General features: G+C 41.5%; 1 protein-coding gene across 6 annotated transcripts in view; it reads right to left on the bottom strand.

Moving 5' to 3' along the window:
- Positions 1–25,904, bottom strand: part of GABRG3 (gamma-aminobutyric acid type A receptor subunit gamma3) — a 1,125,049-nt gene that overhangs the window by 973,493 nt on the left and 125,652 nt on the right. For all 6 annotated transcript variants that reach the window (XM_077296878.1, XM_077296883.1, XM_077296881.1 and 3 more), the window contains exon 3: positions 20,823–20,890. In XM_077296878.1, coding sequence (XP_077152993.1) covers positions 20,823–20,890 — 68 coding nt within the window. The remainder of the gene's footprint in view (positions 1–20,822; positions 20,891–25,904) is intronic.

Genomic DNA, 25,904 nt, shown 5'->3' with positions numbered 1-25,904 from the left:
TTAATTCTGTAAGTATATTTGATTTGCTGTACATAGACTTTGTAATCTTTGTTATTCCTTGATTAAAAATATACAAAATGTAGTACCGAAAATCATGTGTTTTTATCATAAAACATTAGGAGTAATTTTCATCAAAAATTGAAAATATCTCGAAATCCTGATGTGATAGCCAAAAACGGAGTTCATGTTCGTAATCAGCAGCCAAAATTGACTTAAAATATGTTTTAAAACCTTTTACCAGAAAAATTGCATTGACCAGTGTAATCAAAATGTCTGAATTACAGTTTTCCGATCACCACACCTCCCTAAAAAATGCAATAAAAAGCATTCAGAACATTGTATGGCAATGTGAGTACTGTGACTTTTTGAAGAGTTTAATTAAACAAAAAATTGGAAAACTGAGCAGAAATTCCAAGTTTTTGAGGAGTTTTGCATTTTTAGGGAGCATTTGGAGAAGTTTCACTTAGTTTCTTGGTTTCTGCTTCACAAGCTCATAAAAAATCTAGGTTGTGCACATAAACTATGTACTCTAAAATGGTATGAAAAAGAAAAGTTAGCTCACTACGCAGCGCAAAACACGTCCTGACTTATTTCCATCGATGGAATAATAAAAACATAACGGTTTCAGAAAAACCTTTAAAAAAAGTCAAAGGTTTGAACATAATGTCTAGGGAAAAAAACAGCATGTTATTCATATGTTCAGTCTTCAATATGTGAATATAGCCTTAGAATGGGTGAAATATGCAGCAAAAGAGCTGAAAGAATTGAAATGTGGGAGATTTAAATAATCTGCAAGTAAAAATTAAACAACATGTGCTTCAGGAATAACTTTCAATTTGCTAGGACTCGGATATCCTTCAGGTTTTGCGACAAAACTGTGCAGAAAAAGCACAACAAAAATGCAACAAAACACAACGTGTGCAAAGACTCATAAAGTTACAGTAGCATATACCCAAATAAAAAAGTTAACTAAATACTGATGTGTTTCAGTGTTTTTACTGCTTTTTTTTTTAAACTGAGTCCTAAATCAAAGGAATTCATTGAAATACAAATATATAAAATCCCAAAATTAGTGGACTCACTGATAGATGGGATTTACAAGAAAACTTAGATTTTTATAAATCTCAAATGTTAGCCTTCTTGTGAAATATCTGGATGGTTAAATCAAGATTTGAAATACTGAAGTGCACTGTATGTACTATGTCAGTTATGAGTTTATGTATTATGGTCCTTTTTAAAAGTTTTGTTTTATGGTAAATCCCTTTTTTAAGTAAGGGATAAATCAGACACAAAGACTTGGAATCTGTTTTTACAACACTTACGTTATATGGTTTACTGAACAATGTGCAAGCAGAATACTCTACAAAAGAAGTGAAATTTACATAAAGTCTGGCAGTAGGTCAATATCTTGGACACATAGATAAGAGCATGGAAAACCTTATCTATTCATATTGCATTCCTTTCAATCTTTATGCCAGTCTACACTGGTTCTGCGACATTCATGTGCCTCAGTAATATTGTGTACATTGGTATATAACAACCTGAGGGTTCTAAAAGACAATGCAGCCAAATGAATGCAACATTGGGGAAGCATAGTACATTCTTGGAACCCTTAATGCCAGAAGCAAGTAGTGCCATGAAAAACAAGAATTAATACATATGTAATAATATTTGAGTTTTTGAAAAACAGAAAAGCTCAGATGATCAATTTTGTAATAATAATTTAGTAAATTACTTGGTTTATTTAGCAACAATTTAAAAAGATCTAAATGAAAGATTTAGCAACACAGGAATACACATATTATTAATCTCTTTAGTTTAGCATAGAGCAAAAAAATACTTATTTTAGTTGTGCTAATAATAATTAAAGATCATTTAAAAAGAAAAAGTGTAAATCTTCCCACTGAAAACTTGTTTTATAATGAATGACTTTCAAGATGCTTGTCTAAAAATGGATGCAAATGGATGCTGGAATTTTACCAAAGTGTCTCATCCTTCCTAAATCCAATGTAGTGAATCACAATTTTCATTGTTGTTGAAGATGTTGCAGGATATGTATTGATTTTTAGATAGGCCTGCCAGAACAATAACTTGTTGTGAATGCCTGCTGCGAAATGCTCACAGTCTTATTTGGCACCTGCATCATAGTGACATATTCAAGGTTATATGGAGATTCGATAGTTGAGATCACAACACTCATACCAATTCACAGGCAAAGACACTCAATATCAAAGATCAATTAGTATCATACAGGGTGTTTAATTACAGGCCATGTCAAGTATCTTAGTTTGACGCTTGACAAAAATGTTTGTAAAATGTCAAGATTAAAGACTACATATCACCAGTCAGTAGCTGGCCTTTCTATTTGAGAAAAGAGTTGGCAGCTTCAGACTGATATCATATATCAACAAAAGTGGTCATAAAGGTCACTAATTTCCCAAGGAAGGACCCAATTTTCTAGCTAGTCGAGATTGAACTTCTGGGTTGTGACATCCCAGAATGTATAGCAGAATCTTACAAGCCCCATAAGTGTGAGACGTTATATTTTTTCAGAAGATCTTGTTTTTTTTAACTAACTTTGCACTAAGTATTTTTGTATCTACATCCTCTACTAAACAGTCAATGAAGAGTAACTGCTCAAATGGTGTTACCATTTTCTAAATGCTTAGTAAAGGAGGTGACAGCACTGAGTTTCAGAAAAAAGTTAGATCTTGCAACTTCACAACGAGGAGGACCACAGAGAGTTGTAGAATTCCATTCTACATGCAAGGATCTCACAACTTAGAAGTTGACACCTGGATTTTGCTAGAAACTCAGGACTCTTAAATGGGCAATAAGGACCCTTGTAACAAATTTTTCTACCAGGTGATAATTAGAAAAATTAACAGTTTGAGGTCCCTTACTGTTTTCTCAAATAAGAAGGGCAGTCCAAGGCTGTTGATAAGTGATAGTTACTCTTTAAGCCCATGGGATGTAGAATGGAGCTGTAACACAAGTGGATTAATTTCTGGTGAAAACCAAAATAAATTTCATAAATTTCATGCTGAAAAAGGCACAAAGCAAAATTATTATTGTCAATGGCACTTAGCTACATGTTCACAAGCTTCTGTACACAGTTTGGAGGTTACCGTTTATGATACATAACTGGGAATTTTCAAACACATATTGCCACTTAGAGTAACTCATGGCAACACCACAACTCAGTCATCAAGAAGGCACTGATACTGATTTGCTCTCTCCTTCTGGTCAGCCTAATTTTACAAATTCCAACCATAAAAAAAGTTAACTGGAAATTGCTTTCAGGCAACATGCATTTCCTACATTTGACTTGCTAATTGAACTAAGGTAGCCAAAAATGCTGCCCATATATGACTTGAATCGCTTTGTGCTTTCACCCTGCTACAGTGTTTATGCATCAGCACCTGACTAGATACTTCTGCCTTCTCCATGGAGGTACAAACAGTATTTCTTTTTTCTTTTACACATCAGCCAACTCCATAATCCCTCTAGCTGTTCTTTCCATCTCAAAGATTGGTGTGTTTTCTCTATTCTAGGCTAAAAAAAATCCATTTGCTCATAGGTTAAGAAAGCCTGAATTGATGTCTTTGTATTTAAGACCTCTTTATTCATTGAAGTGGTTACCATCTTAGTGAATTGCCAAGGTTTACTCAAGGTTTTTAATGAGACTGTCCAAGATTAGAGATGAGCAAATCGATTTGAGGCAAACCAAATTTTGTTAGGTTTCCCCTAAAAATATTTGCTATTTATTGAGAACAAATTCAGTACAATGGTGTGCCGCGGACAGTTTGCTAGATTACAAGTGAACAGGAAGAGGTTGAAAGTACAAAAACTTATACCTACATGACCCTCATAGGTCCCACCATTAATAACTCCCCTCAGGTCCTGTCATTTTCTTCAGTCTTGTCTTCCCTTGGCAACCTTTGGAATCTTTAAGTGAACACACATCTGGAGTTCCAGTGTACTAATGTGTAAGGGCATCTATATATTTTATTTTTTAAATGTTATGAAACAAGATTAATAACAATTCGCATTTGCTTGACTATTCTAAATATTGGATTCCTGTGTGGGAAAATATCCTAATATACAACAAATTTACTGTGATTAAAGTATTTGGTTTGCTTTCATCTCCTTAGAAAGGTAACACTCATTTGTTAACCACTGTATAACTCATAATCATACGCAACAGTGGGAATATTAAAATCTGTCTGTCATTCACAACTGTGTTTCCAAAACTAGAGAAAAAAAATCCATAGTAATGAAGCCACAGCACACAGTTCTCACTGTGATGGCTTTGTTTTCTAATTTGCTTCCTAATATGTGCAAACGTGCTATTAGCAAATCCGAAAAACTCCATCAGTGTCATGTAGTTATACCCAAAGGGGAACTCCAACAGGGAATTAATGATCCCTCAAGTTAAATAGAAATATTGAAATTGAAAATGCACATTTATTCATGGCCATATAATTTTTGTTAATGAACCACTAAGTATGATGTAAGACTTTGTTTCGTAAGTTAAGTTTTGTAAAAAACAGTTGCTAGCTACTCCAATACGATTCCCTCTCACAATAACATGAGCAGCAAGGTACCATGTTACATTCACCTCTTCATTACTAGTGGGAAATGCTTCATGTCAATCGGTTTGCAGCAGCTATTTTGTTAAATTGTAGAGGGCTGGTAAAGGGGTGAAAAAAGTACTCACCTTGCAACAACCCTGTCATGCCACAGAAGATCCATTTGTTTCTTCACGCAGCTCCTTTCTGCCTCTTCTCTCCTCCAGCACCATGTGCAACTTTCTCTTCATGTATATTCACTCTGCCAGGGCTTCTTATGTAATAATGTACATCATAATGTCATGATATATATCCCATGAGGCACTGAGTAGACTTCAGGTGATGCATGTCAGAGGCCTCCATAGCATTAGGATAAGTGAGCAGTGAGCTAAGCATTATTTTTTTTAGAAGTAATATATACACTGGCGCTGCACTGGACCAGAAACAGGGGGACAAGAAGCGGAAGAAGGAAAACAAAAAACAATGAGCAGCTGGTGAGGTGGCGCGGTCTGTGCTGCACCGCGTCTATGATGGATACTACAGTGCAAAAATACTAATCACCTGCGCTTGTGGAGTGGTCGTGCTGGAAGGTAACTTACATACTGCCTTCCACCATAAGGGAGTGCTGAGGTAGGCAGTCACTGTGTTTAAACAATAGGCCTGGATGTTTAAGGGACTATACACAAATGGATATGAACAAAACTTCCCCAAAATAGTTCACCCAGTAAAAGCCCGTATGCAGACGTGCTCACCGCTATGAGGACATGTACTTACAACTGAGTGTGGAGGCAGGAGTGGATACAGCGTAGAGAGTGACGATCGTCCTGCTTGAGAGCGGTGTTGTGTTGGACTTGATGGGTCCAGGCTGCACCGTAGGGCTGCGTGGTAATGTCAGGGCCGACTAGGCTGAGGCTATGTCCGCTCACTTGGCGACGTGTGCGGAGACCGCAAACTCCTGGCGTGCCCCGGCCGGAAGCAACGCCGGAGCTGTAGCGGTGTTAGCTGGGGGCGTGGACCTGATGTGACGTCACAGGGTAGGAGGGCGGGCTTAGGACAGGACAACCAATCCAACGCGTTTCGAAGGTTACACACCTGACGAAGAAGGTGTGTAACCTTCGAAACGCGTTGGATTGGTTGTCCTGTCCTAAGCCCGCCCTCCTACCCTGTGACGTCACATCAGGTCCACGCCCCCAGCTAACACCGCTACAGCTCCGGCGTTGCTTCCGGCCGGGGCACGCCAGGAGTCCACGGTCTCCGCACACGTCGCCAAGTGAGCGGACATAGCCTCAGCCTAGTCGGCCCTGACATTACCCCGCAGCCCTACGGTGCAGCCTGGACCCATCAAGTCCAACACAACACCGCTCTCAAGCAGGACGATCGTCACTCTCTACGCTGTATCCACTCCTGCCTCCACACTCAGTTGTAAGTACATGTCCTCATAGCGGTGAGCACGTCTGCATACGGGCTTTTACTGGGTGAACTATTTTGGGGAAGTTTTGTTCATATCCATTTGTGTATAGTCCCTTAAACATCCAGGCCTATTGTTTAAACACAGTGACTGCCTACCTCAGCACTCCCTTATGGTGGAAGGCAGTATGTAAGTTACCTTCCAGCACGACCACTCCACAAGCGCAGGTGATTAGTATTTTTGCACTGTAGTATCCATTATTTTTTTTTACCCTATGATTTATAGGCTCTAAGGTCTGTGGAAACCTCAGGAATAATAAGGAACATTCTATTTATGTGAAAAAACTTTGATGCAAAACAAATTTTCTGTACAAAATCTAGCAAATTTTGGAAGGTTCTCATTACTAATAATGACATTGTCTCTATACTACCTTTGTTTCCATATATGTATAGATTATTGGTAAGGGGTAGCTTTAAGATATTTCACCAGTTTGCACAAATTATTTGGCAGAAAAATGTTTGCAAACTTTAGTAGATATCTGTTTTGAAATTCTGTTCAATTTTACATCATATTTGCCTAGAATTCTTAATTTATTATTCAGTTAAAAAAAGCACTGCCACAAAACTTTTTATTGATGAACTTGTCTTAATGTATGGTAATGGCCAAAAGTTTTGAGACTCACACAAATTTTGTTTTCACAAATTTGCTGGTTGAGTGTTTTTAATCAGATTTTTCTATTGTTATTGAGTTACAATTATAATAATTTAAAAATGTACAATAAACTTGATTTGTCAATAAAATATGAAAAATGTATTAAAATCTTGACTCTTATTTTTCAATTCACCCTGGCATGCTGGATATCAGCTTCTAGGCCAAATCCTGAGGGATGGCAACCCATTTTTGCTTAATTAGTGGTTGGATTTTATATATTTTTTCTGATTTTGTTTTTCCACCTGCTTTTGTTGATTTACAACAAGTACTCAATGAGGTTTTCCTGGCCAAGGACCCAAATTTCAATGTTTTGCTCACTGAGCCGCCTAGGTACTACTTTTGCCTTTGTAATGCATTGCACCATAATGCTGGAAAAAGCATTGTTCATCACAAATTTCCCTTGAATCATTGAGAGAAGTTGCTATTGGAGGAAGAAATTTTGTGTACATCACAATGAACCTACCCAAATTACAATCTGATTGGGAACCTGCAGTCAATTGGTGGGTGAACAAATGAAAAGACAGAAATTGTGATTGATTTCAAGCATTAATTAGACAAGAATTGGTTGCTTTCAGTTAAATTTTAGGCCAGAAACTGAAATCCAATATGCCAAGACGAATTGCAAAAATCTTGAGAAATAAGGGAAAACACTGCAAATATTGAGTTTTTGCAAACATTGTGTGTTTGCCAGTGAAAGCTTAAAAACTTATAAAATGCTTAGAATTGTTCCTCAATTACATATGAGACATTGGACTAAAAGATCTAACAACATTGAAGCAGCAAATTTTTTGTCAGTCTCAAAACCTTTGGCCATGACAGTATATGTAGTGTACTGTAACGGCGGTAATATACACCTATCTTAAATTAGAGATATAGTCAGGGTCTCAAAAACAATATCATATAAACCCCCTATCAAAAAAATATTTTATGGATTAAAAGAACCGAAACAATAGTTTCACACCAAGCAAGTGACTAAATCAAAAAACAAAGAAAGTGCTCAAAACCCAGTTTAAAAACTATTGGGCTAGGCTATAAGTCCCTGGTGTGTTGCCTAAGCTGACATCTACCTGGCTGCAGAGGTTGGCACCCTTGGGGGGAACGTGTGGCTATCCCTAGGGGCCCTGATATACCCTGCAGTCACTAGGGTGACCCTCTATCCAATCTCTAGAGGGACCCCTAGCAATGAACATAGATCACCTGTGCTAAAGGAGACCCTAGACCCCAAAATGTTAAAAACATTAGAAAAGAACACATAAGGCAAACAGTGGCATAAAGGGTGAAAAGCCTTTCATAGACCAGACTCTTGATATTGATGTTGGTGGAAATAAGATACACCACATCAACATCACATGTATAGTATATTGACCATCACAGTATTTTTTTAGTGTCATGCAATAATTATAAAGCTCCTACAATGTTAGGTGTCGAGTTCCCGCCGCTACACGGGGGGAATCTCGAACCATGTCCACTGCGGTCTCCCATTCTTCTCCAGCCATAGTGGAGCCAGCGGAGACGTCGGTCCCAGCGTCTTGCTCAGACTGATACTGTGTGACTGGTTACAGCTGCCTTTCCAGGCTCTGCCTTTGTAGCCAGTACTGATCAGCAGCGAGCAGGTCTTTCTGGGACTAAGTGCCGCTTTTCTCATACTGAGCATGCCCACAGGAAGACCTCCCATTGGAGGTCAGTGTCACATGCTCAGGTCCTGTTGCAGTTCCTATTGGACCTTCTGGAAGGTCCTAGAGTGCTACTTCTCTAAAAGGTTTGAATAGCCAATCGACCAAGCGCTAGTATAAACTTGAAAATGTGTGTGTGTAGATGAATGACTGTCGATGGATGAAAGCACCTTAATCATTCCCATTCCTAGTGTTGTTGACTGTTCGTGAATAGTGGAAGCTATCTAGCGCCCGACAGTGCTACCTGCACACCTAGCACACGTTACAGTGCCTTTTTGCAGTGCCCGCTTATACGGCATCGTGCGCAATCAGTGCACTTTCCTGACAGCCTGTCAGTGTAGGGTGGGAATTCCCGCTTGGACTCTCCATCTGACTCGGGGCGTCCTCAGGTGCAGGCTTAAAAGCCACCGAGGGTCAGAGTGAGTCCAATCACCAGATTAGTGGGGGTGATTCATAGGGATCCCACTAGTGTCTTGCAGCTGCACCCTGTGACTGTTAACAGTGCATAGCGTATTTTGGTGACTCTGCGAAGCAACAGAGTTCGCTGCTATTCACATGGGGTGAAGTTTAACCCACGTGTGAGCAAGTGTCCATCTGCCATTACTCAGCAGCAGGTACCATCTCAGCACGGTGGACCTTGGGCTGCGAACGCACCTCATATCTACCTCTTTATTATTTGGTGTGTTCCGCTAGCCCTATCATATGATGGAAAAAAAGAAAAAACTATGGTAGGCTCATTGGCACACATGGGTCACTCTTGGGACTTAATAAATTCACATATCTCTCACTGATCCACCCCTAGTGATTGATCTATCAAATCCAATTCCACCATCTCTACAGCATACAATGCTGACACATAAACATAAAAAAAAATGGTCAGGCCAGTACATCAAGAAATAGATTCTGAATAGGCACATCAGATACACAAAATATTGATACTCATCATTTTCTTTTTCACCCGCCACCTGCCATGCTTATATTAGCGCCTTAACGTGTTTCACCTCATTAGGCTCATCAGGAGGCCTGATGACTGGATATCATGTGTCTCAATATAGTGTAGTAACTAAGTAATGATGAAAAAGATCCTCCATTTAAACCTACCACCACAGCGGTATTCAGAGTGCTCGCCAATTGTCAGCAGGCCCAGCGTCTTACTGGTACCGCCCCTCATATTCAGGGCGCATGCCACAGCTGGAACGCATGAGTTGTTCCACCAACCCACCGCCGGAGAATGGAACGCAGCGATATCTTCACCACTCAGATGCAGAAGGTTGCTGTTCCACTTCGGGTGGCGAAACTATGGTAATAGCGCCAGACTTTTGAGCATGTTCCGGGACACCCGGTATTATATCCTGGTCAGCATCATGACATGCAAACCTCCCCCATGATGGCTGCCAAACTCAAGAGTGCAGAATCAAGGCAGAACGCACCGCCATATCAGAAGATGCACCCGTCAAGGCAATATATCACCAACATGCATAAGTCTCTGCTACCAATAAAATAGCTTTAGAAATCGTAAATGCCATCATACTAAAACATACATCTGTAGGGGCCAGTGGATCGCTGACATTAATACTGTCATGTCGGACACTGTCCAGACCAGGTCGTCTGACAGACAGCAGTAATTCCGCGTTTGACCACTGTTTGCTCATTGGTGTCGGCTAGTTTTTGTCTGGCTGCTCCGGGGTTAATTTATCTGATCCTCGGATTGGAAGCTGGGCCATGCCCATTTCCTTTAAATGGTTCTCCTGATCTTTGGGCGTCGCCGATTATAGCTTCTGTCTTATCCGTAGTTATCTCGGTCCGGAGTGGAGAGCTGGTTGTTGGAGAATCGTTGCTGGTGGTGTATTTTCCTTTGTCTTATTTACTCCTTCCTATATTTGTATTTATTTTGCCCTGCACTTTTATAGTGTATTCCTGATTGACTGCGGCGTGATGTATATTTTCCTTTATCCTTGTTTGTTATAACTGTGGGTATTGGTCTATTGCATTCACTGGGTGGTGGGCGGTGGTGTTCAGTCTAGGGCTGAATCAGGGTGGAGGCCTGAACATGCACACCTTCAGTGTAAACTTCAGGTAGAGGGTCAGACAGGGTTTCCCTAGTCTGAGGGAAATTGCAGGGGCCCGGGTTATTAGCTCTCGCCCTCCTTGTATCCCCGTGACATTATAATCGGCCTAACAACAAAAAAAAAAGGGATTCCTTTTTTTTTTTCCCTCTTCTCTGTGTTTTGTCATGGATCCCATGACTTCCATAACCCGCCAGTTGGAGGCGCCGTCCCTACAGGTCACTGAGTTGAAGGGAGCAGTGCAGCAACAGGGACTAGCAGTATCTAATATACAGGCTGGAGCGACAGGAGGAGTTAATGAGCCAAAGTTTCCTTTGCCTGAAAAATTTGCTGGGGAACGCAGTAAATTTGTTTCTTTTCGTGAAGCTTGCAAACTGTATTTCCGTATGCACCCGATCTCCTCTGGTAATGAGGCTCAACGTGTGGGACTGGAGTTGTCATTATTGAGCGGGGATCCCCAAGCATGGGCATTTTCGTTGCCGTCTGATTCTGTTGCATTTAACTCAGTGGAGAGTTTCTTTTCTGGTCTAGGACACATTTACGATGATCCAGACAGAATGGCTCTAGCAGAATTTAAGTTACGCACTATTTGCCATGGGGAGCGTGTTGCAGAGGATTACTGTTCTGAATTTCGCCGCTGGGCGGTTGACACTCAGTGGAATGAGCCAGCATTGCGGAGTCACTTTATTCATGGAGTTTCTAATAGGGTTAAAAAAGCCCTCCTGATGTACGAGACTCCTGCTTCACTAGATTCCGCTATGAGACTTGTTGTCCGCATTGATCGCCGTTTGCGTCAGGTGAATCATGAGACGCTGCATGTGGGTGAAGGTTTAGGTTCACGTGAGGTTGCTGCAGGTGAGCCCACGGAATGTATGCAAATCGCAGGGGTGTCACATGTTAAGAATCGTACCCCTGTACTCAGGAAGCAGGGAGCCTGTTTTTTCTGCGGTAAAACTGGTCATTTTATTAATATCTGTCCTCTGCTGTTAAAGAAAAACGACGGAAAACTTCTGAGCTCAGAGGGTGTGGAGGAGTCCAGTCTGAGCTTATGTATATCCTCCATGATGATTTCTCAGTGCATGCTCCCTGCCAAAGTTGTTGTCGCTGGCAGAAAGATACCAATCACTATTTTTGTGGATAGTGGTTCCGCCACAAATCTCATTGATGAGGAGTTTGCGCGCACTGCTGGTTTTAAGATTGAAAAACTGCCTCATCCTATCCGTGTGGTCACCATCAATTCTGCTCCTCTTCCACAGGGGGAGATTACTGAGTTTGTGGCTGAGGTTAAACTTCACATTGGGGTTCTTCATTTCGAGCAGGTCACATGTAAGGTGCTCAAGAGTCTTCCGGCACAATTGGTTCTGGGTTTTCCATGGTTGTCTACACACAACCCGGTGATTGACTGGAAAATTCAGGACATAATCCAGTGGAGTGATTTCTGTCAGGAGAATTGCCTGGCCACATGTGTGTCCGCTGTGACTTCAAGCGTTCCTGAGTCACTTCAGGATTATGCGGATGTTTTCTCTGAGAAGGGTTGTTCAGAGTTGCCGCCACACCGCTCCTATGACTGTTCTATCAGGTTTAAACCAGGGGCCAAGTTGCCTAAAGCAAGGATGTTCAACATCTCCGGTCCGGAGAGACAAGCGCTCAAGGATTACATTTCTGAAAGTTTGAGCAAATGGCACATCAGGCCATCATCCTCGCCGGTGGCGGCAGGGTTGTTCTTCGTGAAGAAGAAAGATGGCGGATTACGCCCGTGTTTGGATTTCAGGGAGTTGAACCAGATTACGGTTCGTGATCCATACCCTATGCCACTGATACCTGACTTGTGCAACCAGGTGGCAGGTGCTAAGTGGTTTACCAAGCTTGACCTCAGGGGGGCGTACAACCTCATAAGAGTCCGTCAAGGTGATGAGTGGTAGACGGCTTTTAATACCCCTGAGGGTCATTTTGAAAATTTGGTGATGCCTTTTGGGTTAACTAACGCACCTGCAGTGTTCCAACATTTCATCAATGATGTGTTCTCGCATGTTTTGGGGATATTCGTTATCGTGTACCTAGATGACATCCTCATATATTCTTGCGACCATGATGCTCATTTAGATCATGTCCGGCAGGTGTTACAGCTTCTCAGAGAGAATAAGCTGTATGCTAAACTTGAGAAATGTGTATTTTTTGCTCAAGAGTTGCTGTTCTTGGGTTATATTGTGTCTGCTTCTGGTTTTAAAATGGACGCCGCTAAGGTGCAAGCGGTGCTGCATTGGGAACGTCCTGATAACCTGAAAGCACTTCAGCTGTTCCTTGGGTTTTCTAACTACTATAGGAAATTTATCAAGGATTTTTATATCATTGCTAAACCACTAACTGACATGACTAAAAAGGGTACCAATTTCTCCGTTTGGCCTGAGGCTGCTGTTCGTGCATTTGAATTTCTCAAGAACAGTTTTGTTTGAGCCCCCATTCTTGTGCAGCCAGACGTATCTAAACCCTTTGTCGTGGAAGTCGATGCATCTGAGGTTGGTGTGGGGGCAGTACTATCTCAAGGCTCATCCTTGAGTGATTTGCGTCCGTGTGCCTATTTCTCAAAAAAACTGTCGACCGCTGGACGTAACTACGATATCGGCAACAGGGAGTTGTTGGCTATTAAGTTGTCCTTTGAGGAATGGCGACACTTCTTGGAGGGGTCGGTACATCAGGTCACTGTTATTACCGACCATAAGAATCTGCTGTATTTGGAGTCTGCCAAGCGTCTGTCTCCCAGGCAGGCTCGCTGGGCATTGTTTTTCACGCGGTTCAACTTTGTTGTCACTTACAGACCAAGGTCTAAAAACACTAAGGCGGATGCTCTGTCCAGGTGTTTTCCAGGGGGAGAACCTCGGGAAGACCCAGTACCCATTCTCCAAAAGGGTGTTGTGGTTTCAGCCATCACTACCGAGATTGAGGCTGAGATTGCCGAGGCTCAGGAGGAGGTACCATCTGAGCTTCCCATCAACAAATCTTTTGTACCGCTTCATCTCCACCTAAAGGTTTTGGCGGAGCATCATGATACTGTCCTGGCTGGCCACCCAGGGGTTAGAGGTACTTTGGTGTTGGTGTCACGTCGGTTTTGGTGGCCCAAAATCCGACAGGACGTGGTCTCATATGTGTAAGCTTGCACCACGTGTGCTAGGGTGGAGACGCCCCGCTCCCGTCCTGTTGGCACACTACTTCCTTTGGAGGTACCTAGTAAGCCATGGACAGAAATCTCTATGGATTTCATCACTGATTTGCCTCCCTCACCTGGGAACACGGTCATTTTGGTGATTGTGGATCGGTTTTCAAAAATGTCGCAATTTGTGTCTTTGCCTTCTTTACCTAATGCTAAGACTCTTGCTCAGGTGTTTGTGCAGGAGGTGGTCAGGCTTCATGGAGTTCCATCTGACATCGTGTCAGATAGGGGTACTCAGTTTGTAGCAAAATTTTGGAAAGCATTTTGCTCACGGCTGGGGATCAAGTTGTCTCATTCGTCTGCGTTTCATCCCCAGTCAAATGGTCAGACCGCGCGTATGAACCAAAATTTGGAGCAGTACTTGCGCTGCTTTGTCTCTGATAACCAGGAGGAGTGGTCTACCTTTCTTCCTTTGGCTGAGTTTGCCATCAATAATCACCGCCAGGAGTCGTCTGGGGAGTCTCCATTTTTTTGTGTTTACGGGCTACATCCTCAGTTTTGTACGTTGAGTCAGAGAGGCTCTTCCGGCGTTCCGGAGGAAGACCAGTTAGGAACACAATTGTCATCAGTCTGGAGGAGAGTGAAACAGCGCCTGTTGAGTGTGGGGGCTAGGTACAAACGTGTGGCTGACAGCAGGCGTGTGCCAGGTCCGGACCTGAGTGTGGATGACTGGATGTGGTTATCCACAAAAAACATAAGACTCAAGATACCATCCCTTAAATTGGGTCCACGGTTTATTGGTCCATTTAGGGTCACCACCGTCATTAACCCAGTAGCGTACCGACTGGAGCTCCCTACGGTGTATAAAATACACAACATGTTCCACAGGTCTCTTCTTAAGAAGGTGGTGGGTTCTGTGGACGCGGCGCCTATGCCACCTCCAGTCTTGGTGGATGGTAACCTAGAATTTGAAATCTCCAGGGTGGTTGACTCTCGTGTGGTGCGCCGCACTTTACAATATTTGGTACACTGGTGTGGTTATGGGCCTGAGGAGAGGTCCTGGGTACCAGCATCGGACATTCATGCGGATCGGCTGGTCAGGTGTTTTCATTGTCGCCATCCAGACAAGCCGGGTCCTATAAGCCGTGAGGGCCCTGGGGTCCCTCGTAGAAGGCGGGTACTGTCATGTCGGACACTGTCCAGACCAGGTCATCTGACAGACAGCGGTAATTCCGCGTTTGACCACTGTTTGCTCATTGGCGTCGGCTAGTTTTCGTCTGACTGCTCTGGGGTTAATTTATCTGATCCTCGGATTGAAAGCTGGGCCATGCCCATTTCCTTTAAATGGTTCTCCTGATCTTTGGGCGTCGCCGATTATAGCTTCTGTCTTATCCGTAGTTATCTTGGTCCGGAGTGGAGAGCTGGTTGTTGGAGAATCATTGCTGGTGGTGTATTTTCCTTTGTCTTATTTACTCCTTCCTATATTTGTATTTATTTTGCCCTGCACCGTTATAGTGTATTCCTGATTGACTGCGGCGTGGTGTATATTTTCCTTTATCCTTGTTTGTTATAACTGTGAGTATTGGTCTATTGCATTCACTGGGTGGTGGGCGGTGGTGTTCAGTCTAGGGCTGAATCAGGAGTCAGGGTGAGGGTGGAGGCCTGAACATGCACACCTTCAGTGTAAACTTCAGGTAGAGGGTCAGACAGGGTTTCCCTAGTCTGAGGGAAATTGCAGGGGCCCGGGTTATTAGCTCTCGCCCTCCTTGTATCCCCGTGACAAATACCATGCAGGCTTCTTTTGTCATACTGCTATATATATATATATATATATATATATATATATATATATATATATATATACATATATATATATATATATATATATATATATATATATATATTAATGACCAGAGTTGAAATGAGAGGATAAAGTCAGCATAGCAAAACCCTTGGGCAATCATCTATTACTTATGGCCAGTATTGGGAGGACAAAAAAAGATACAATAAATCTCTCATAGTGATCTTTGTAACTCCCATATAAAAGGGAGATCATCCAAAATATGGGACGGATCAGCTTTATTGAAAAAGGTCATTAGGTACACATTCTCACAATGATTTTAAGAAACGGGCAAAAGACAATTGTTCGGTTATCCCTTTTGGCTCCAACATCTCCATCCTGAATATCCACTCACATTCCCTTTTCAAAATGGCCTTGTCAGTTTTTCCCTCCTAGGGTTTAAATTGACTACCTCAATAACCATAAACTTGTAACCATACTTCTCATTTGTGCTCGGACGTCAGCTGCTCTGGTGATGTGGCAACTTCAGATTGGTCCACAGGCAAGGTCATGTCTGTCTGGACTTGAGCTTAAGGTATAAAAGGTTTTCTGAGGTGCACGCCGGTGAGCTAATATCAACTAATGTTCATGTGTGTATGAACTTTGCTACTGTGTGGTCTGTGTCAGCATGTGCTCAGGTCGGCTGTAAGCCGTTAGAATTCTGGCACCTCCAGAGAGGAGTTTGTTTGTATGAATTCAGGGATGGTGTAGAGCCACAGGAATTCCGGCACCTCCGGAGAGGAGTTGTTTACAGTGTGGTTACTGACTGTATGACCACTGTATGCTACCTGCTCCATTAGTGAGCTTCAATCCTCTGTGAGGTTAACAGGGATCGTGTCTAGCATCATATGTTTTGTTACTGTGTGCAAGTGACACAGTTCTATTGCAGAGCATCTGCTCCATTGCTGTGTGTGAGTGACACAGTTCTTTTGCAGGGCATCTGCTCTGCTGCCGTGTGCAAGTGACACAGCTCTATTGCAGAGCATTAGCTTAGTCTCCGTGTGCAAGTGACACTACTGCATGTGCTGTTCACTGAGTGACGTCTAACTAAATGAGAGCTAGCAATGGGTCACTGCTTTCTCTGCCATTGTTCACATTAGCTGCAGTTTTACATCTCTGCATGGTGGACCCCGGGTGGCAAACGCACTTTATTATTATATTTTATTTAGTATGTTTCGCCAACCCTAACACTCACTTCCTTGAAAAATAAAGCTCCCCCTCTTCCTCGAGTTTTAAGAAAAGAAAGTATCTAAAGATATTTAAACACAAGAGAGGTATGGCAACTCTAGACTTGTCTTCATACAAGTATTAAAATGGAGGTGATGGGAGTCTTCAACAATTCCATAACTGGTATGAAAACGCTATCGACTTCCTGCAATTGTGTCATTATATGTGGTTAATAGGCGAATAAATTAATTCATCCTCATACCAAACCATTAGTAGTGATTAACAGCATCATCTAAGTGGATAAGCAGCAGCAATCAGAGCTGAACTCCATACATAAACACACAGACCACATGCTGTACATGTTTGCTGATGGAGGTAAGAAGTTAATTAAATCTGACCAAAACATTCATGGCATACAAATTGGCAATGACAAGCAAACATCACTCTATTCCAATGTTATTATTTTAGCCTTCGCTAATCCTTGCAAATCTTTACCTAAAGTTTAAATAAATGTAGTAATTTGACCAAAGCTCATGCTATAAAAACAATAATTCCAAAACTCCTGTATAAGATTTTGGAATCGATATAAATAGTAAGAACCCAATTCATCACCTGCATTTTTTAAGTGACTTCTCTTTGTCTGTTTTGCAACAATCATTGATGATTTTTCTACCAGTTCTTCAACATGATTTATGAATTTTGTGCAAGATCAAAAATGCTCTTCACTTTTTTGTTTTACCTGTTTAGCACATTTTTAAAGCAAAAAGTAACATGATCCACAAAAACGCTGCAAAATTTGCACAAATTTCCAAACAAAAATATAATTACTCTCGAGGAGGGAAGGGACTTTCACAATTTATAAATCAACTGAAAATTATTTGGAAAGTAAAAACCAGGCCAGTGGTGAGCATGAAACACCCCAGACAAACACTTATAAAATAGACTTTAAAAAAGGCACACATTAAAAGAAAAAAAAGGCAGAAATGAAAAACAACGAAAAAACACCAGAATCTAGATTAAAAAAGCGGTGATAGTTCACAATATTTTCTTGCATTTGATACACTTAGCCAAACTATTTTTCAACAAGTATTTTACAAATTTGTAAAGATTTAACATATTATTAGTAATATTATACATAAAGCCATATTGCCTTATTTCCCAAAATTGCCTTTATCTTCCATTGAAAGCCTTAATATCTTAAACATGTTATCTCTAATATCTTCAATGATTCTATTTCATTTATGCCTTTAGAAATTGCTGAAATCTAAAAATGAGAGCAAGATCTTGATAGATAATTCACATGACATAACTGACCTAAAACTCTAGCATGGGTCAGAAAAGCACTTCTTGGCCTCTTTGGCAAATGATCCAATAATGTTTTACAATAGCATCTTTCTCAGTAAAGAATTTCTAAAACCAATGCATCAGTATTTGACTCTTGCCATTGGGGATATGGCAGGAAGGCATTTACTTCTATATACATTGTTCTTGCTCTGCTCCTCATTTATTTTGGCAAGACGTTTTTGACATTGTCAAGAAAGGATGATGTTTTCAAGAAACTGAAAATTTCCAAACTCTTCTTCACTAATTGGAATAATTGAATCAGGATTGCACACTTACATACTGGTATAAATATATGTAAATTTTGCATTCACAAATCATCTGATATTTGGAAGAATTCCCTTCTCAAAAAAAAAGCCCTGCAATTTTTTCACTCTATAATATTTATTCTTTGCAAATAGTCATGATTAATTTTCAAAATGTATTCAATAAAGTACAGCAATACATCTTTCTATCTTTCTGACAAAGATGGTAGGACAAACAATGTAATTTTTGGTTGTGAGACTTTCATCATATGTCTCAAAATAACTGACACAGGTATGTTGATTGTCTTAAGAAACAAAATCTTTTTTTGCTATCTATTCAAGTCTAGTGTTGAGCGATACCTTCCGATACTTGAAAGTATCGGTATCGGATAGTATCGGCCGATACCCGAAAAATATCGGATATCGCCGATACCGATACCCGATACCAATACAAGTCAATGGGACTCAAGTATCGGAAGGTATCCTGGATGGTTCCCAGGGTCTGAAGGAGAGGAAACTCTCCTTCAGGCCCTGGGATCCATATTCATGTAAAAAATAAAGAATTAAAATAAAAAATATGGATATACTCACCCGTCCGGTGGCCCCTGGACCTTACCGATTGTAACCGGCAGCCTTCGTTCCTAAGAATGAGCAGTTTAGGACCTTCAATGATGTCGCGGCTTGTGATTGGCTGCGTGCCACTCATGTGACCGCTCACGCGACCAATCACAAGCCGCGATGTCATCGAAGGTCCTAAACTCCTCATTCTTAGGAACGGAGGCTGCCGGTTACAATCGGTAAGGTCCAGGGGCCACTGGACGGGTGAGTATATCCATATTTTTTATTTTAATTCTTTATTTTTTACATGAATATGGATCCCAGGGCCTGAAGGAGAGTCTCCTCTCCTCCAGACCCAGGGAACCATACACTGGGAACTTCCGATTCCGATTTCCGATACCACAAAAGTATCGGAACTCGGTATCGGAATTCCGATACCACAAGTATCGGCCGATACCCGATACTTGCGGTATCGGAATGCTCAACACTTGAATCAAGTCATAATATATTCTAATCACCATACTTCAGATCTTAGAATATGATCATACTGCAACTTTTTCAGTTATCAAAAACATTTATTTTTCAAGCAGAAAATGTTTCAAGAATTGATCCATTCACTAGAATTTTGTAAACCTGAAGCATTTTTTTAGCATTTTTTAGTAGTTTTCTTGGGTGATTTTTCAATGTTTTCATATATTTATATTTAGACAAATTTTTATTTTTTAACTGTATGTATCATTGCATTTGTGTATACATATATTAGAGAAAAAACAGTATATTGTAATTCTAGCAATACACTTAATTTGGCTCATTATTTTCTGCACTTCTTCTTAGCAGTCTATTGCACTTTTTCTTTGGGAGGCTTTGTAATACGCTGCTATCAAGCTTTTGTTTTGCATGGCATTATTTCTGTGCCAATCAGTCCTGCATTGGCTGTCAGTGTGCGATCCGTTATGTTTGTACATGCTCCAATGTCCTCTTTCTCCACTTGGCTCTTGGCATCAATAAGATACCTGGAAATATTCCTGACTTTTTTGGTAATGCTTTTCTTTCCCTGACATCTTGATGTCTTGAGGCCAGTTGGTTGAGAGGCACAGCTGTGTGCACATATGCTATTGCAAACAGATGGCGCTGGCCTCTTTCTGGTCAAATTATGGGTTTATTATGTATTTAAGGGACTATAAGGAATATTGTCTATTGCATCCCCAGGAAGCAATTGGGAATGCTTAAGATGCACATTAGAGAACATGGTTACTGGTAATTTGTAGGACACAACTTATTATAGGTCAGATTATCATTGCTGTGTATGCAATATTTTTAGATGTACACTGTCTGTGTACAGATATAATATGTCTCTTCAAATATTTAAAAGCGGCCACATTGGTCATGTGAACATACTACTACCTTCTACATCATGCTTATGGCACAATACTTGGATGATGTTATACTAAGTCTACTAATTAAAATAGGTAATGAGATGCCAGCAAGTAAAAGGAGGTTTACAACAATTATTTTACAGCTGGAGGGAAAAATGTCAGGCTTTTTGTCATTTAAGGGCAACAACAAAAGTATAGCAAAGCTTTTAATTTATCTGCAGGAAAGATTTCATTAGCAACCATTAGCACATATTTTAAGAGTGAAATGGATGGTTGGTATTCTCATTTCTACTGGAGCTGACAGATATTTGTAATGTACACTATATAGAAAATGACACCAACAGTTTGGTACATCTCCCTTCTTTGTACATTATCTAATATATTATAGAAATTCTTACATATGAACCATTTAGAATTGACAAAATAACATATAAAGCTCATGACCATGCCGATTCATTGCCAATCCTGTGATATCAACGTAGTTTTCTGTCTAAACAACAACCTTCACCATCAAGAAACAATCTATGACCAGTGTGTCTGCTAATAATGACAAATAAATCCGCACATACCACAATCATTTTAGTTTACAGTTAAAATATTAGGGCACTAGAAAGCAATTTATAAAATGGACCTAAAGTGTCCAAAATAGAATATAACAATTGAGTTCATCATTCTAAATAGAGATTAATATGCATTTAATTTGTAAACAATATCTTACCATGTTTATTGAAGACACTGGTCCAATGCTGTTGACATATATGTCCACATCAATAACTGTAGGCTTAACTATGGAAAATAAGACATGCAAATATATTACACATGTTGTAAATATTCAGTGCATTTTGAAATATTTTATCATTCAAAAAGTAGAAAAAATATAGTGCTGGGACTATTACTGCACCTAAAAGCAATAGTAATTAACCCCTTAGTGACAGAGCCAATTTGGTACTTAATGACCGAGCCAATTTTTACAATTCTGACCAGTGTCACTTTATGAGGTTATAACTCTGGAATGCTTTATCGGATCCCGCTGATTCTGAGACTGTTTTTTCGTGACATGTTGTACTTCAAGTTAGTGGTAACATTTCTTCGATATTACTTGCGATTATTTATGAAAAAAATGGAAATATGGCGAAAATTTTTAAAATTTTGCAATTTTCAAACTTTGTATTTTTATGCCCTTAAATCAGAGAGATATGTCACAAAAAATAGTTAATAAATAACATTTCTCACATGTCTACTTTACATCAGCACAATTTTGGAAACAATTTTTTTTTTTGTTAGGGAGTTATAAGGGTTAAAAGTTGACCAGCAATTTCTCATTTTTACAACACCATGTTTTTTTTAGGGACCACATCACCTTTGAAGTGATTTTGAGGGGTCTATATGATAGAAAATAACCAAGTGTGACACCATTCTAAAAACTGCACCCCTCAAGCTGCTCAAAACCACATTCAAGAAGTTTATTAACCCTTTATGTACTTCACAGGAACTAAAACAATGTGGAAGAAAAAAATGAACATTTAACTTTTTTTTGCAAACATTTTACTTCAGAACCATTTTTTTTAATTTTCACAAGTGTAAAAACAGAAATTTAACCACAAATTTTGTTGTGCAATTTTTCCTGAGTACGCCGATACCCCATATGTGGAGGTAAACCACTGTTTGGGCGCACCGCAGAGCTTGGAAGTGAAGGAGCACCGTTTGACTGTTTCAATGCAGAATTGGCTGGAATTGAGATCGGACGCCATTTCGCGTTTGGAGAGCCCCTAATGTGCCTAAACAGTGGAAACCCCCCACAAGTGACACCATTTTGGAAACTAGACCCCCCAAGGAACTTATCTAGATGTGTGGTGAGCACTTTGAACCCCCAAGTGCTTCACAGAAGTTTATAACGTAGAGCCGTGAAAATAAAAAATCGCATTTGTTTTCACAAAAATGATTTTTTCGCCCACAAATTCTTATTTTCACAAGGGTAACAGGAGAAATTAGACCACAAAAGTTGTTGTGCAATTTCTCCTGAGTACGTCGATACCCCATATGTGGAGGTAAACCACTGTTTGGGTGCACCGCAGAGCTTGGAAGTGAAGGAGCACCGTTTGACTTTTTCAATGCAGAATTGGCTGGAATTGAGATCGGATGCCATGTCGCGTTTGGAGAGTCCCTGATGTGCCTAAACAGTGGAAACCCCCCACAAGTGATACCATTTTGGAAACTAGACCCCTTAAGGAACTTATCTAGATGTGTGGTGAGCACTTTGAACCCCCAAGTGCTTCACAGAAGTTTATAACGTAGAGCCGTGAAAATAAAAAATCTCATTTTTTCTACAAAAAAGATCTTTTTGCCCCCAAATTTTTATTTTCACAAGGGTAACAGGAGAAATTAGACCACAAAAGTTGTTGTGCAATTTCTCCTGAGTACGTCAATACCCCATATATGGGGGTAAACCACTGTTTGGGCGCATGGCTGAGCTCGGAAGCAAAGGAGCGCCATTTGACTTTTCAATGCAAAATTGACTGGAATTGAGATCGGACGCCATGTCGCGTTTGGAGAGCCCCTGATGTGCCTAAACAGTAGAAACCCCCCAAAAGTGACCCCATTTTGGAAACTAGACCCCCCATGGAACTTATCTAGATGTGTAGTGAGAACTTTAAATGCCCAAGTGCATCACAGAAGTTTATAATGCAGAGTCGTGAAAATAAAAAATATATATTTTTTAACAATAAAGATTTTTTAGCCCCCAAGTTTTTATTTTCACAAGGGTAACAAGAGAAATTGGACCCCAAAAGTTGTTGTCCAATTTGTCCTGAGTATGCTGGTACCCCATATGTGGGGGTAAACCACTGTTTGGGCGCACGGCAGAGCTCGGAAGGGAAGGAGCGCCATTTTGGAATGCAGACTTTGATAGAATTGTCTGCGGGTGTTATGTTGCGTTTGCAGACCCCTAATGTACCTAAACAGTAGAAACCCCCAACAAGTGACCCCATTTTGGAAAATAGACCCCCCAAGGAACTTATCTAGATATGTGGTGAGAACTTTGAATGCCCAAGTGCTTCACAGAAGTTTATAATGCAGAGTAGTGAAAATAAAAAATATTTTTTTTCCCACAAAAAATATTTTTTTAGCCCCCAACTTTTTATTTTCACAAGGGTAACAAGAGAAATTGGACCCCAAAAGTTGTTGTCCAATTTGTCCTGAGTATGCTGGTACCCCATATGTGGGGGTAAACCACTGTTTGGGCGCACGGCAGAGCTCAGAATGGAAGGAGCGCCATTTTGGAATGCAGACTTTGATAGAATTGTCTGCGGGCATTATGTTGCGTTTGCAGACCCCCAATGTACCTAAACAGTAGAAACCCCCACAAGTGACCAAATTTTGGAAACTAGACCCCCTAAGGAACTTATCTAGATATGTGGTGAGAACTTTGAAAGCTCAAGTGCTTCACAGAAGTTTATAATGCAGAGTAGTGAAAATAAAAAAATATATTTTTTTCCAACAAAAAAGATTTTTAGCCCCCAAGTTTTTATTTTCACAAGGGTAACAGGAGAAATTGGACCCCAAAAGTTGTTGTCCAATTTATCCCGAGTACGCTGATGCCCCATATGTGGGGGTAAACCACTGTTTGGGCGCACGGCAGAGCTCAGAAGGGAGGGAGTACCATTTGACTTTTTTAGCGCAAAATTGGCTGTCGTGTTTGGAGACCCCCTGATGTACCTAAACAGTGGAAACCCCCCAATTCTAACTCCAACCCTAACCCCAACACACCCCTAACCCTAATCTCAACCCGATCCATAATCCTAATCACAACCCTAACGATAATCACAACCCTAACCCCAAAACAGCCCTAATCTCAACCCTAACCATGACCCTAATCAAAACCCTAAATCCAACACACCCCTAACCCTAATCCCAACCCTAACCCTAATCCCAACCCTAATCCCAAACGTAACACTAATCCCAACCCTAATCCAAACCCTAACCCTAATCCCAACTCTAACCCTAACTTTAGCCCCAACCCTAACTTTAGCCCCAACCCTAACCATAACTTTAGCCCCCGTCGTCACAAAAAAAGTTCAATGTAACCTTTTTTTTGTACGTCGCGTCCGCCATTTCCGCGGATGCGTGGCCGTAACTCTGCTTCCTCCTCCCCAGGACATAGACTGGGCAGCGGATGCGTTGAAAAACTGCATCCGCTGCCCACGTTGTGCACAATTTTCACAACGTGCGTCGGTACATCGGGCCGACGCATTGCGACCGCCCCGTACCGACGCAAGTGTGAAAGAAGCCTAAGGCTACTTTCACACTAGCGTCGTACTCGGCCCATCGCAGTGTGTCGGGCCGACGTACCGACGCTAGCGTTGTAAGCGCCGCACAACGGGTGCAGCGGATGCTGTTTTTTCAACGCATCCGCTGCCCCATTGTGAGGTGCGGGGAGGCGGGGGCGGAGTTCCGGCCACGCATGCGCGGTCAGAAATGGCGGACACGTCGCACAAAAAAGTTACATGTAGTTTTTTTTGTGTCGACGGTCCGCCGAAGCACGACGCATCCGTCGCACGACGGATGCGACATGTGGCAATCCGTCGCAATGCGTCGCTAATGCAAGCCAATGGAGAAAAAACGCATCCTGCAAGCACTTTTGCAGGATGCGTTTTTTCTCCAACGACGCATTGCGACGGAAGCCAAAAAACGCTAGTGTGAAAGTAGCCTAACCCTAACCCTAGCCCTAACCCTAACCCTAAATTTAGCCCCAACCCTAACCCTAACTCTAACCCTAACTCTAACTCTAACCCTAACCCTAACCCTAACCCTAACTCTAACCCTAACCCTAACCCTAACCCTAACCCTAACCCTAACTCTAACCCTAACTCTAACCCTAACCCTAATTTTAGCCCCAACTTGTCTTCTCCTGCCGGCCGGCAGATGGCAGCAGATGGCGGGCGCACTGCGCATGCGCCCGCCATGATGAAAAAGCTGGCTGGCAGGAGAAGACAGAAGAGGACCCAGGGACCCCGGGTGAGTATGATAGGGTTCCCGAATCCCCCTATTTCTCTGTCCTCTGATGTGCGATCACATCAGAGGACAGAGAAATAACTGATCGCTTTTTTTTTTTTTTTTTTTTTTTTGCGGTCGCCGGTAAACTGTTAATTACCGGCGATCGCAAAGCAGGGGTCGGTGCAAACCGACCCCGATCATGTTCTTTGGGGTCTCGGCTACCCCCGGCAGCCGAGACCCCAAAGAACATCCGGGTGCCGGGCGGCGGGCGCACTGCGCGTGCGCCCGCCATTTTTTCCCGGAAAAAAGATGGCGGCGCCCATGGGGAGACACGAGGAGCACCGGGGGAGGTAGGTAAGTATTGGGGGGCTATTGGGGGCCATCGGGGACCACATTTCTCTGTCCTCCGATGTGCGATCTCATCGGAGGACAGAGAAATTAAACGGCAAATCACGTTTTGTTTTTTTTGTTGCGACCGCCGGTAAACGGTTAATTACCGGCGATCGCAACTCGGGGGTCGGTAAAAACCCCCCGAATCATGTTCTCTGGGTCTCGGCTACCCTCGGCAACCGAGACCCCAGAGAAAATCCGACTCTGGGGGGCGCTATTCACTTTTTCCACAGCGCCGTCAATTAACGGCGCTGTGGATTAAGTACCCTTAGCGGCCGCCGTTAAAAGGCGTATCGACGGTCGTTAAGGGGTTAAAAAAAAAACTGAAGTGTTACTGTAGAAATTAATAATAAATTGACTTTATATTTTATTCTTAGCACTTTCTTGTATACCATAGAAATATGTTCTTTCCTTGTGT

The sequence above is a fragment of the Ranitomeya variabilis genome, chromosome 3 (assembly GCF_051348905.1).
Source record: "Ranitomeya variabilis isolate aRanVar5 chromosome 3, aRanVar5.hap1, whole genome shotgun sequence".
Lineage (NCBI taxonomy): Eukaryota > Metazoa > Chordata > Amphibia > Anura > Dendrobatidae > Ranitomeya > Ranitomeya variabilis.
Note: the sequence above shows the minus strand (reverse complement) of the source record. Positions and strands in the feature narration are given on the sequence as shown.